This window comes from Egretta garzetta, unplaced genomic scaffold (genome assembly GCF_000687185.1).
Source record: "Egretta garzetta isolate BGI_Z169 unplaced genomic scaffold, ASM68718v1 scaffold53, whole genome shotgun sequence".
In the NCBI taxonomy this organism is placed as follows: domain Eukaryota; kingdom Metazoa; phylum Chordata; class Aves; order Pelecaniformes; family Ardeidae; genus Egretta; species Egretta garzetta.
Window position 1 is genome coordinate 1768952 of NW_009259312.1, and position 13448 is coordinate 1782399.

The 13448-nt window shown below is 44.0% G+C and overlaps 1 protein-coding gene across 1 annotated transcript in view; it reads right to left on the reverse strand.

The window, feature by feature from the left end:
- The window catches only part of RNF128 (ring finger protein 128), a 40138-nt gene that overhangs the window by 8878 nt on the left and 17812 nt on the right, over positions 1 to 13448 (reverse strand). Inside the window, exon 2 of the mRNA XM_035891957.1 lies at positions 4727 to 4974. Within this exon, the coding sequence (XP_035747850.1) occupies positions 4727 to 4974 (248 nt within the window). The remainder of the gene's footprint in view (positions 1 to 4726; positions 4975 to 13448) is intronic.

Consider the following 13448-nt stretch of genomic DNA (forward strand, 5'->3'; position numbering starts at 1 on the left):
TCTGTCACCGCTACTTGTTACTAATTGAAAACAACTTTCTAGGAATGTACTCCCTCATTCATTATCTAATCTACACATCTAATATCAAGCCAAGCACATTAGACAGGACCAAACTGGCTGGGTCGTTAATAATTTACAATATTTTAAGTTTTGCCTGGGCACAAGTTTAATTGCTCTTCATGAAATGCACCAATGGCAAAGTCACCTTTAACATTGATTTTGATAAGTACAGCAGAACACCCCTCAGGGGGGATGGAGAAAGGTTGCAAGAGGAAGCTGTTTATCGAATAGCCGACCAGGAGATCCTGGATACTCAAGCTTAGAATGTCAAACCATTTTGTGAAGTCAAGGTTTGCAAGCAAACATTAAATGTTAATGACATTAAAATTCTAGAATCCCCAATCCAGCAACTCTAGAAAAAAAAAATAGCTGAGTTGATGCAGGAAAAGAAAGAATCAAGATATTACAAAACAGGTCAGGTCCCAGCTCCTATCCAGGCTGTGGCATGTTGAAGTAGAGAGGTACCTAACTGGGCAAATTGGGTTTGCTGTTGCCTAGTCCAATGCTGCTGATTTTATATCCAACCCCTTCTGCAGAAGGATGCCTTCCCAGCACCCTGTGAGCACGGTCATGGCAATGCAGACCACAGGCTCTGAGGAGGTCAGCAAGTCCTGCTTTTCTCCTCCAAGCTAAGGAAGTTCTTCCCTACAGGTAGCTACTTCCATGAAGATAGTTTTGAATTGTGGAAAGTTGAACAACTCTCCTCCTCCAAAGCCATTAATTAATTTCTCTGCTGCAACTTCTAATCTTTATGAAATCAATGGAAGTGAAGACTTGAGCTTAAATTAGAAACCAGGCCACAGATAACATCACTGGCCATTTTGCATTATTAAAAAAGGTTAATATATTGAGGAATTGAATTTGGCAGTACTCCACTGACCAGAAAAGTAGCAAGCCACCTACCACGCTTGCCTTGTTTTTCCACCTTCTTGCTCACAGACCTCACAATACAGTAAAAGATTGCAGAAGCAGGGACTTCAATTTCAAGCCCAGAAGAAAACACGCATTCAGATGAGAACTAGCAGGTTGTAAACAGTTTAGCTAGCTGGCCCATGAGGAAAAAGCTGCTCTGTTTTAACTCCCTGTTAGGACAGATGTGCTACTAAACCTATGTTTTCTCTCAGACCGCAAGACAACATGACTGGGTCTTCTCAACAGTCATTCAACTTTTTGAAGAAATCCCCTGTACCATTTTACATGACTGACTTGTATGCAATACCTACTCAAGCTGAGTGAGACACAGCTGCTGCCTTCAAGAAAAGTCTGCAGAGAAGTTGTTTAAAACCTGGGTTATATGTGATCAAACCATTCAGAAAAAGTGCCTTCAACAGAAGAAGCAAGTAGTCATAGCAAGAAATACGGAAACTGTACTGGCAAACAGCAAAGTTTAAAGGTACTCAACAGCCCAACTGTCTATAAAACAAGAGATTGCTTCAGAAAGCACTGAAGTCAGAAGATTTTTCTCAAGCCAAAAGAAAAGGAAGAAAACATATTACCAATATGGTAATGCCTGCAAGCATCCCATTCAAGCAGGGGTTACTACTAATCCCATGCATGAATGAAACACTACCTAGTCAGGCTCTTGCTTTCAAGAAGCCTTTGCAGAAGAAACAAAGCATCTAGAAAATGGTTTCCCCTTTTTCTGTTCTACCCCTTAGTAAACAAATGGGACTCAAGCTTCATCCCCCTTTCCAGTCCAGGACAAGAGCTCTCCTGGGGCTGTGGCTCAGTCCACAAGAACAAGCCAAATATTCAGGAACCTAAGCATACAAGAGACAAGCTGCAGAACATCACAGGTCACAATTAGCTCATCACAGCACCCTGCAGAGCAATTCAAAAGTGTTCATTTTGGTTCAAGTGGTAGACTGACACTTCAAGAGACTCCTCACACAATAGCAACACAATCCCACGGGGAAGGTCAAAAAAAGCAGACAGATATCACGAAGAGTAGTAACACTGGGTAAAGGAATTGCATTCAGAACAGCAGTTCACTTCTGAAAGTGAAGTATTAGGAATTTTCCCTCTATCAACACCCTTGACTGTTGCCTAAAGACACCCCCAAACAACCATATAACCCTTTGACATCTCTGCAATAGAGGAGACAAAACACACTCCTTTACTCCACCAAATAACAGACTGAAGTCCAGGCAATCCGAGTTTCCAAAGGGCTGAATGATGACAGAAAAGCTCCCCATGTAGCATGCAAGCTGCTACGTTGTTTGACCAATATTCAGTATTTCACAGAGCCAAAGCAGTGAAGTCTCAAGCTTTGGATATACACTGAAAATCCAATCAGCTGGCTAACAAGGAACATTGTAGCATCACCTTTTAATAGTTCACCTTCACTAACAAGAACTTTCTGATTACTCTTTGCTTATCTAATCATTGTGAGGTCAGTTTTTAGATGCCGTGGTGTAAAAACAATTGAAAACAATGCTGGATTGTCTTGAGTTTCACTTCTACAAACCAGTACATTTTTACCCCCGATAGAGCAGCTTTCTTCTATTCTTATACTTTATAAAGCACTTTTTAAGGCTCCTTAATTTCAGTTCAGCTGAAATCATGTGGAACTGGCATGTCATTTGTCAATGTTATTTTTCAATCTACAGTAAACATCTTATGCACACAGAGCCCAAGATAGAAATAGTTTGTGAAGGTGCAAGCCAAGCAGACTGGATTTTCCCAGTACCATCTACCACAAGGCATTAATAACATTTGTAGCTTGTTGAAAGCCCAATAGTTCAGAAGAGAGCTGGACTTCCACAACTGCTCTATTAAAGACCTTCAAAGGAAGAAAAAATTTTCATGTGATTCGATAAACAGTGTATTTTGCAGACCCACTTCTAGGGCACACAGTTTTTCCTGCCCTGGTTTGTTTAGCACTGAACAAAGTTCTCATACTAGGCTAAATGGCAGGGAATGAAAGCAGAAATTCATCAGCAGGAGGCAGCGTGCATCTCTGCCCACAGATGTTGGCAAGAAGACAGCATCCAGTTAGAGCCCCATGCCACCCCTCATGAAAGCTACTACAGAGGCAACTCCCTGTGGCACCCAGGAATGGCAATGCTACATCTCAGACAGGTAACAGCTTTCAATACTGCTCTTTCAACTATTCCTTTATTGTATCCTTATTCCATTACTGTATCCTCCACCACTTCCAGGTGTGGCATAACACCAGAACATGCAAATGGACTAAAAGCAAAGCACTTGGAGGAGGCCTAGGCCAGACATTGAGGCAGACACAGCTTAGACGAGGCACAAATACAGTTTCAGCTCACTGTTAGATCTTTAATCTTAGTAAGGATACACCTAGCTGACCAACATCTGCAAGATTACACTTAAACAGTATTTCAGAACACAAACTGAACTGAATTAGGTTCTGTGATTCCTAGAGAGAAGCCAGCGTTCACCTCCAGCCAATACCTGAACCCAGCATTCCACTCCAGGAATATTGCTGTCATCCACCCTAGCTGGTCTCTGCCTGCCAAGAACAACGATGGTTCTGCAAGTTAATGTTTTAAAGCCACCAGTCCTAGAATGTTACAGAAGCCTAAAACTGGCCTGAATTTTGACACCTGTGTCCAACTTCTGGCTTCATCAGCTATTTCAGAAGGACCTTGCTCAAGGGGCCTGACATCTCCAGGACAGCAGAGAAGCTCAGTAGAGCAGGTCTTCTGCAGCGGCAGAGAAGTCTGTCACTTCCTTAACTATCTAACCACTGACCCAGAGATAATTCACATACTCTAGCCAAGCTCAGAGCGAGACGCTTGTGCTATTGCTCTCTGTAGGAGAGGACTCCAACAACTCTTCTCGCAGAGTTCAGGCAGATCCTGCAAGAAGCACTGCAAATACCAATGGTCTCCTTTGCAATGCAGCTGTAAGGGCAAGGCTGAAGTAACCACATCTGAGCCACTCAGATCCTGTTCCTGCTGCTGCCCATCACCTTTGACAGATGTCATGCTAGGACTTTATTCTCACTTCTAAGGCTTTTGCTTAAGCCCTGAAGTAGCAGGTATAAGGCAGGTCTGATCAGACTGACGACAAAGCCGTAAGCATTAGTCCTATCAGCTGATCAGATTATTGCACGGAAGTTACTTGGAAACTTAAGTCATTAGCAACTGTCTGCCTGGGGTTTAGAAAGAACACAATTTAACAGTGATTTTTTCCAACTCCTGACTGAGGCTGCCACTGCAGTTCTCAGAAAGCAGCTTTCAACAAGCAGCATTTTCCCAACTTGTGGTCTACAGAAAGGCAGCCGAAGCCACGCACCTTTTTACAGGCACATTTGCAGTCGTGTCTCACCTTACAGCTAGCACACAGGCAGTGCTATGTGGGAGGTGCGAGGGTCAGCTAAAAGCAGTTTAGCTCTCGCACCGCCTCCAATACATCAGCATTACGGCTGCGCTGCAGTTCAGGGAGTAAAATTTGTAGGAGACAAAGTTAGCTAAACACGATCAGTCACTTTCCCCAGTTTACTTTTTGCTGTTTCTTTGGGAAGTTTTAAGCTTTTTGAAGATATACCTCTTAGCATTTTAAAGATCACACCCCTTCCTGTAGAATGACAAATTCAGTAATTTTGGTGCTCAACCAGTATTTTTGCCCTCCAGATCCACAGCATGGAGACTCAGGGGTATAAAAAAGAAAAAGCAATGTCACACAAACTCACCTGCTTCCTGGACTGGGCCCTTGCAATCCTGAGTCTCCGAGCAGAATAAAAAATAAAGTAGCCCATGGTTGCTGCTGTGACAATGAAGAACGACACTGAGATGAAGAAGATGGAGTATTGATTCATCCAAGGACCATGCTTTTTCCCCACTTCAATAACCATAGTGACTTTCATGCCACTCTCAATCCGGTGTAAGATCTCCATGCCTTTCAGGTTGCCAATCATAATTGCAACGATGCTTTCAGCACCTGCAAAGGAGAAGAGGAATCCATGCTCAGTTCCCTGGTGTTATATAAAAGTCATTGTCTTAAAGTTCCAGCGCAAGTGCTAAAAAACAGACTGGCAAGTTTCTAACTAACATTTGCAGATTCAACGTGAGCTGATGGAATAAGTGTCATGTCCACGTGTTCATTCAGCTGAAAGACATGTCCAATTACCTATGAGCTGCGTAAGTGAACCATATTTAGAATTCATTCCTCGCCATAACTCTCCTCACTCCCACATAGGACATGTGTTGTCATGATTTTAGACTCAACACTTTAGCAATTTACATCTTAACATGCCTTTCAACTATATGAAGTTAAAAATAAATTCTATGCAGAGTGAGGTCACTAGAGATCATGGTATCGCCATGAGCTCAGAGATGCCAGGTACACAGCTGATGGCTTAGGGACCCCTCCTGTAATGGATCTGCCTCCCTCCCTGCTCTGCTGCTACTTCTTAACACCTCTTTTCTAAATTTGTCAGTATCGTGGAGTCCTTCCCGAGGCACTGAGCAATCAGAGCCATAGATCAACCTTTGCTTCTGCATTTCAGAAGCAACTGAGAAGTGATTGAGTGAGATTTGGTTGTGAACTATAAATGCTGTTGTGGGTTTCTAAAGCAAATTCAGAGGAAACAAATATTGAGGTGTGTTCAGCTTTTAGAACAGCTGGTGGCAGACAGCAAACTCCATCCAAATTTTAACAACAGACTTCATTTACTCAGTTGAACATCATGACAAGCCATCAAAGGAACCAAGGCCTTTATGGTAGGAAGACATTTCAAGCAACTCTGGTCACCAAGTACAGAACAAAACTGCTTTGATTTTGGTGACAGGCAAGTGCTTGGGGACACTTGATACTATTTGCAGGAACTTCAGGGAGTCCCAATGTAACAGAAAGGCTCTTAAGAGGAAAAAAAAAAAAAAAGGAGAAAGGGAGATGAGCAAGTTGTCACTGTCCTCTCTCTAAACTAAATAAAAGTGGATTTGAAGGCCAGCCGGTCAGGAGTGTCACTGCACTAAACCATCAGCTACACAACATTCGTAATAGATACTGCATGGGGAAGGAATACAGGCTATTACAGAAGTGCTATTTTTAGCTCACCTCCCAGCCAAACACTTTTTAATGGGGAGACCAGGGTTTTTTCTTCCATTAAGAGAAACCTTATCCAACTTCCAGCTATTTAAAAAAATACCCTAGAATTGGTGTTAAGCCACAAAGGTTCTCATTTGAGAAAGTGCTTATTAGTTCTCCAGCTTATTCACATAATGCCTTTGATCCAACATGGGTAAGTGTGATGTCTAGCAACTCTCCTCTGTGTGACTAAACTCATCTTTTATTCAGAAAGCTCCTTGTAATGAGAAGTACATCACAGAGAGAAGGGGGGAATAAAAAAAACAAAAATCAGCCAGATGGCAATTCCTGTTCTTTATGATGAACTAGGGCTTATATGTCAGTTATTAAATGAGCTGGAGTCAGGTGTTAGAAGCAAGTAAAGAATTAAGCATGGGTCAAGTCAGAAACTGAGACTTACTTTCATAAGCATAGAATGAAGCATGGAAGAACAGGCTGTGAGAACAAGAAAATAAAAAGCCTGACCCCCCATCCCCTCCCAAAAAAGTAAGCAGCTTGTTCTGCCTTCTTGCCCCCTTTGCTGCTGCACGTCTCACCAGTCAAATATAGCTTGTGGTTATGCGCAATGCAAGATGTAGCATAGTGATTCCTGTTAATGAAATGTCACCATCAGCCTGCAAAACCACTTCAGCTACTAAACCATCAGTTGTGAACAAGTTTTACCCTTAAAGAAAAAGAAAAAAAAAATCTTCCATTTAAGTTTCAGGCTAATCAGTTCACGAGAATGTCATTAGATGACCGTTTTAAGTCTTTTCTTGACATTTTCCTGCCCACCCCCAGAGATTTCTCTTGCAATTTCAGCTTTGCTTTAGATAAACACATGCGAGTGGGCAGCCGGTGGCTTTGACACTGGAGCATCAAGGGCAGAAGCAAGAGTGGTCGTTTCCATCAGCACCTGCACTACTTCCCCCCCCCCTTGGAGGGAGCCCCCCTAATATAATTCGGCATCCACCTTCAATATTTTGTAATGCAAACTCTTCAGACCAACAATTAATTTCTAAAGGCAATTACAAGTGAGCTAACCTGACATCACATGAAGTTAACCAAATGCCAACAACAGGGGAAAGGAATCCAGAAACTGCACCTCATTTCTGGCCATCGGTAGCACAGGAGTTTAGTCACTTCAGAGTCTCCTTTCAGACAGGGACTAAGCACAACTCCAGCACCATCACACAGGGCCTATTATGGGGGCATCACCCAACCAAGGCCTCCTTCACCCACCAAGAAGAGATTCAATAATACCCTACTAGCCTGAAGCTAAGATAGAAGCCCAGAATCCATGTTTAGGACTACTGCTGTGCTTCTAGAATAAAATCAGCTAGGATCACCCCCACCCGATGCTTCCTGAGCTGCTGGGTGGGTCCCACCATGGCAGGTACTGAAACACATTACTGTGGCCTGGAGACCACCAACCTACACAGAGGCTCCTGACAGTGCTTGGGCATCTTAATGGAAATGAGCAATTTGAGTGGTCACCTGCAGTGGTGCCTCAAGCACAGCAGTGCCCTGAACTCCCAGCTTCCCCCCCAGACCCCAGCAAAGCAAGAGGAGAGTCAATTAGTTGTGCATGGCAAAAACCTCACAGAAATCCAAGTTCCTTGCCTAGGTGTCAGCTTTTGAGATTCAGGTCAAGCTTTCTGCAACAGTTTTTAAGGGACATTAGAAGGTGAGATTAAGCTGCTGCCTGTTTAGCTAATAACGGGCTCAGTGCTAAACAGAATCAGGACCTGTTTAACTAAACATTTCTCAGCCTCTCTCCTTTCTCATCTCCTGTGAAATTGGAGAGGGAAAGTCATCCAAGTCTTTAGACAAATACAATCTGCCTCTGTAGATGTGGAGTTTTGCAGAAGGTACCTCCCAAATCATAAGGCAGCATGCTGGTCGAAGTCTGAAGGATGCTGTTTCACAGAGAGGGGTTGCCACAGATGAAGCACAAGAACTTAAATGGTTTGTTGGGGCAGAGGAAGGGCTGGGACATGAGCACATTTGGCACACAAGGAGACTGCATGACTGGGATCAAAGTTTTACCTTCCTGTATCAGGTTTACTTAGATGCAGAGTGGAGTTGCATCTATTTATACCAATATAAATACCTACGTTAAACTCTTACCCTGCAAAGACTTCACTTGTTCTGCTGTTACACTTCTGTCTGCTCCCTGTAAACATGAAGTTATAGGTTTGGCAACTCAGTAGAGAAATGCAGCATGCAAGAGGTGCATGAAACTGGGAGCACTAACTTTTGCTCAGTAAACACCTGTTTTTTCACATTCATTATTGTAATCCAGTGCTATGGATAAGTCTACTTTGAACCAAGCAAATGGTAGGTCCTGGAAAACAGTCACCCCGCAATATTTATCAGACTGCAATGTAACCTAATCAATGCCTTAATAGCAGTCATTCTTAGCTAAAAAAAAAAAAAAAATCACAATCTGTTCATGCATTAAAGCACATCAAGGCAAGGATTAGATCTTGGGGCCATCCAAATCCCCTACTTCAAAACAAGGTATGGCAAAGCACTGCTTACCTGATTCAGATTAAGTATACACAATGTACAGGATAACCAGAATGTTTGCTCTTTGAGCCGCTGCATATGACTAAGTCCTGGACAAGTAGGCCCCTATGCGCCATTGCTAACTGTGGTGGCACTCCATGGCACACCCCAAGGCAACACCTGCATTGCAGATCCGTGCTAGAGCATGGCATTGATGCCTCCATGGTCTCCATCTTGCACAGCTATCATCAGAACCACTCTCCCCACAGCAGCAGCTCAGAAAGGCTGTCACGGTGTGTTCTGGGTGAACAAAGCTGCAAGCTAATTCCCACAAGAGGTGGGATTTTCAGACTTGCCTCATTTTTTCCCCTTCCTCCCCCATGCAAGTGAAGGAATGAGAAGCCCTAGCACCTCAGAAGAACTACCTCCTTCCCAGGCATATTACAAGTACAGTTACAACTTCTACAAACACAAGTAGGTTTCTCTAGGTGTCACAATGATTTTTTTTTTTTTTTTTAAATGAAAAGGGAACTGGTTTTCCACAGATACTATTAATATCCAGTAATGAGCATTCCTTTCTCACTTCTCTGTTGGGACCTGTTGAAGTTGTCCACCCTGTCAGGTAGTTATAGTACAGCTTTCCAGGTGGTCTAGAGTTCACAAAAAAAAATCAAGGAGATTCATGCACTGGGTTTTGCAGTAATTAGAGACTACACAACTGAAGGCTTTCTGCCCAGCCCCCAAAACTCATTACTGTTAAAGCCCTTCTGCAATACTGAAGCAGAACATAAAACTTTAGCAGAGAGCTACACTAGCAATCCAGATGGAATAAACACAGCAGAGCAAGACTTAAAAGCCCAGAGACTGCAGCCACAGCACATGGACTTCCAGGGAAGTCCTGCCCACAAGAGACCCTGCAGTGACAACACTGGGCTTGCCCATGGTCTTGACTTAAGTGAAGGCTTAAGTGCTACTGGGGAGCACAGGAGGGCCCCATCAGCCCTCCAAGAGCACAGCTGCGAGCTATACGTGTAAGCATAACAAGCAGATTTCCTCACCTGGGATGAAAGTTGAGTGCTACCTTAACCATAGTTAAAATTTATCCCCAATGTTCTGCAGCTCCAGCCTTGCAGTCGAGCCACTCACTGCATGAGAACATCAGAACAAGCACAGGGCACTGCCTAAGCTTCACCCACTGCTGCCTTCACAGCAGCCATCCCTCCTGAGACAGCTTCGGTAAGCAAATCTTCCCCCGAGGGGAGCAGGGTGTTACTACAGCAGTGAGTTCTCCAGGGTAAAATCCTGCCTCCTGGACGTTCCAGCACAGGCTCCTACAAGTTGAAACCACTCCACGCGCGGCAGCCAGCTCAAGGGGAGGAAACGGGGCTCTGTGCACACTGCTCCTCCGCACAGCTCCGAACAGCTGGAAGTCAACCTTGGCTGTTGCACTTTCAGATCTTTGCCTTTACTTCCAGATGTTAGAAAAAAGAAAACTTTGCCCCTGTGTTAATCTTGATGTAGCTTTTGCATTGTGCATTTATTAAAACAAGCACAACCTGGAAAGGGGAGGAAAGAGAGCACCTCCAGTAATTTAAGTCTCTGCTGTGTCAGCCCCACCCCTTCAAGTTATGAAGGCCCTATTTAGGTTCCCCAGCTAATTAACGCCAGACAATAAGTTTAGTTTTAAGCAAACCTTTTTCAGCCTTTGAATTTAAGGAATCTGTATTGTAATGCCATGTTTCTTATTCACCACTTGAGTTTCATAACCAAGAAAACCAGACTGGCTCAGACTGCTAACCACAATGCCAGCTGCACAACTGCACGCTACTTTCTGGCGCAGCCCATTTTGAGGTCTAATACCCAACAGAAAACATCATCTGCCTACCAAACTTAAGCAAAGAATTCAGTTATGAAACTTGCCACCTCTGCACACCTTCCCCTCCTCTACCACTGACTTCAGTACCCCGCCTAACAGAGAACATTAATTCAATCGAAGATTTAACATTTTCTCTGTGCAATACTCCGAGGTGATGCTGACAAAAGCCGTGTATGTTTTTCCGACTCTTGTGAGGCCCTGGCAAAGCTTTTTGCAGTGAATAATTAACTTCCAGCTGTTTGACAGCTTTGCATGTCATGGAAACCAACTCAACAACTCCAGCTCCAAGTCAGCTCCTTCAGTCTCACTTAAAATCGGTTTCTTGGCTTCTTCAGGCATTGAAACTGTTTTGCATTGTTGAAACTTGCTTTAAACCAACCAAACTCAGCTTCAGTTGAGTCATGAAGGACCCTTTCATTTCAGTTTAAAGGCCTCAGTGTAACCCAGGGAAAATTCTATAGATCTTTATTTTCTCAGACAGCAAAAGCCAAACCCCTCTAGCGTCTCTATCACTGTTTACCAAGAACAGGCTGTAAAACCGCCATGGGACAGTTTCCCCTTTGGGAGCAGACCTAGCTACAGCATAGTTTGGTGGTAGCATTTGAGGAAGGCAATAGTTTTGAAGGCATTTTTAAGAAAAGGTATAAAACATGGTAAGTAGGCACATTATTTCAGAACAAGGAAAAAGCCAGTATGCTGCACACAAGCTCCAACGTTTCAGATTCCCCAGTTTTCTTCCCCTCTTTCTGAAAGTCCAAAGTTTTGCATCATCTTTAAGCAAAGGGAAATTGAGTGCCCAGAGTTTTGCCAGCATTGGTTCACTTCATCCAGAGAGCACCTTGCGCAACCAGCGCATCTGCCGTGGCACGGCCGGAGGCCCCCCTCCCCAGGAACCCGCACCGCTCACCCTGCAGCCTGCCAAAGGCTTCACGGGTACACCCACAAATGGTCCTGGGTCTTGCCGGTATCAGCAATCCATTTCGACAATGTTTTAACCTAATATCCAACCAACACTGAATTTTCCTTAGGATTCAGTTGGGGTTTTTAATAATGAAGAGAAACTGTTTCACAGAAGCCACTGGAAAGGGAAGGAAAGGAAACAGTACAGAATTTTATCTGGAAGTTAAACATTGTCTATCCCTGTGTAGAAGGGGGTTTCTGACAGGCTAGCCATGGCTAGCTGATTGGAGGTTGTTTAACAGCTGGACTCACTCTGCCAGTGTGATAAACTAAGAGGTTTTTTTTTTCCAGAAAAGATCACTTTTTTTGTTTTATGACAGAATTAAAGAGCAATTCAGCAAACAACCAGTGAACTGTTTTACCTGAATGCTGTAAGAGGACTGAGAAACGAAGGGTGCAATTACTAACAGATTAAAGGCTGCAGGCATTCTGCAACAGCTGAGTAAGTTCTGCCAGAGAACTATGAAAGGACGAAGGATTTGATTTTTAAAGAGCTTGCACAGTCTTGCAGAGAAGTCTTCAGAGAATGCAGTCACACAAGAACTGTTCAAAGTACCCGAGCAATAATCCATCACACCCCCTTCCCACACCTATAGAAAGCCCAGGTGACCACCACACAAGCCACATGCACAGAAAAAGCTGAGTCAGAGAAATTACTTTTCATTTTGATTGCTTCACATACAAAAAGAGCAAAAAGCAGGCTTCAGAGCTGGAATTCTCAAGGAAAGGATAGGCTCTCCTAAACCACAGCAGAATCCATATCTAAAGACTCTTTAGGGAAGTGAAATACAAACCCTGGCCTTGGTCAGACAGTGGCTGAGTCTTTGCTTTTATCTACATGATACGGTGCTTGCAGTGCTAGCTGTGCCTTCAGCCATAGCCAGAGGAGCCAGTAGTGCTCCCCTGGCACCCTTCCAACACCCATCATCAGCAACAAGGCATGAGGAGATCAAGCCCTCTCCTCCTTTGACATGAAAGATGCTGTCAGCTGACTTTCCAACAGTTTCCTACCAGATCAGCACACCTGGGTCTTCAGGCACGCAAGAAGAATGTTTAATATACTGTGTTTCAAGTTTAAAAAAAAAAAAAAGGTTAAGATGTAATGCTTTGAATATCACGTACCTCAGTGTATTGAAATAGTAAGGAACAGGGGATTTCTAGTGGTTATCAAACAGGCTGGTACAAGTTTAAAGGGAAAATAAACTAACTGCATACACAGGCTGAGGCGGTATTATGGACATGATGCAATTCATCTGGGATGAAAGGCCGGCGCTGCACACAAAAGCCATTGTGTCTCGGCACCGCGCTACGGACGGATGCGAGGGCTGTACCTGGCCTCAGAGCAGCGCTCTGAAACCAGACGCCTGCACGCTAGCTCTGCTCTCATCAATGGCACAGTGCAGACAAAAAAAAAAGTAATGATTGCACTCATCCCTCTCATCCAAGGCCAAGTCCTATCAGGACCGCAGATCTGACCGAGCAGCACTCATCCTCCATCGCAGACACCGTCAGAGAAACGTCATCCTCGCCTTTATAGCCCTGCGATAAGCTCTCCCCTTCGCATGAGGGGAGGGTGAACTCATCGTTCCAGGAGCAATTTAAGCCTGGGTAAGCTGTAGGTAGGCTTGTCCTTCCCCCTTCTCCTGCTCCACAAGCTCTCCACCCCAAACATTACCTGGCACCAAGATAAAAGCATTGCTCACCACCAGGCTACTTCGCAGTTATTTAAAGCAACAGCCCCTTATGACACCAGCTTTCTGGCCGAACTGCCTTCTTCCCCACACTATCAACTAAGCTTAATGAAATCTACTTTCAGCTTGCTTTACTTGGCAGCTGGCACCATGCCTGATCTCTTCCTCCTCAACATAAGAGTCTTTCAAACGACAGAGGTAAACATTCAACAGCAAGATGCTAGAAAAAGCTGCAAAAATTGGCAGGAGTACTCGGCTGTAGGAAGCAATAGCCAGAGCTTTAAGGAGAAAATTAAAAAAGGAGGGGG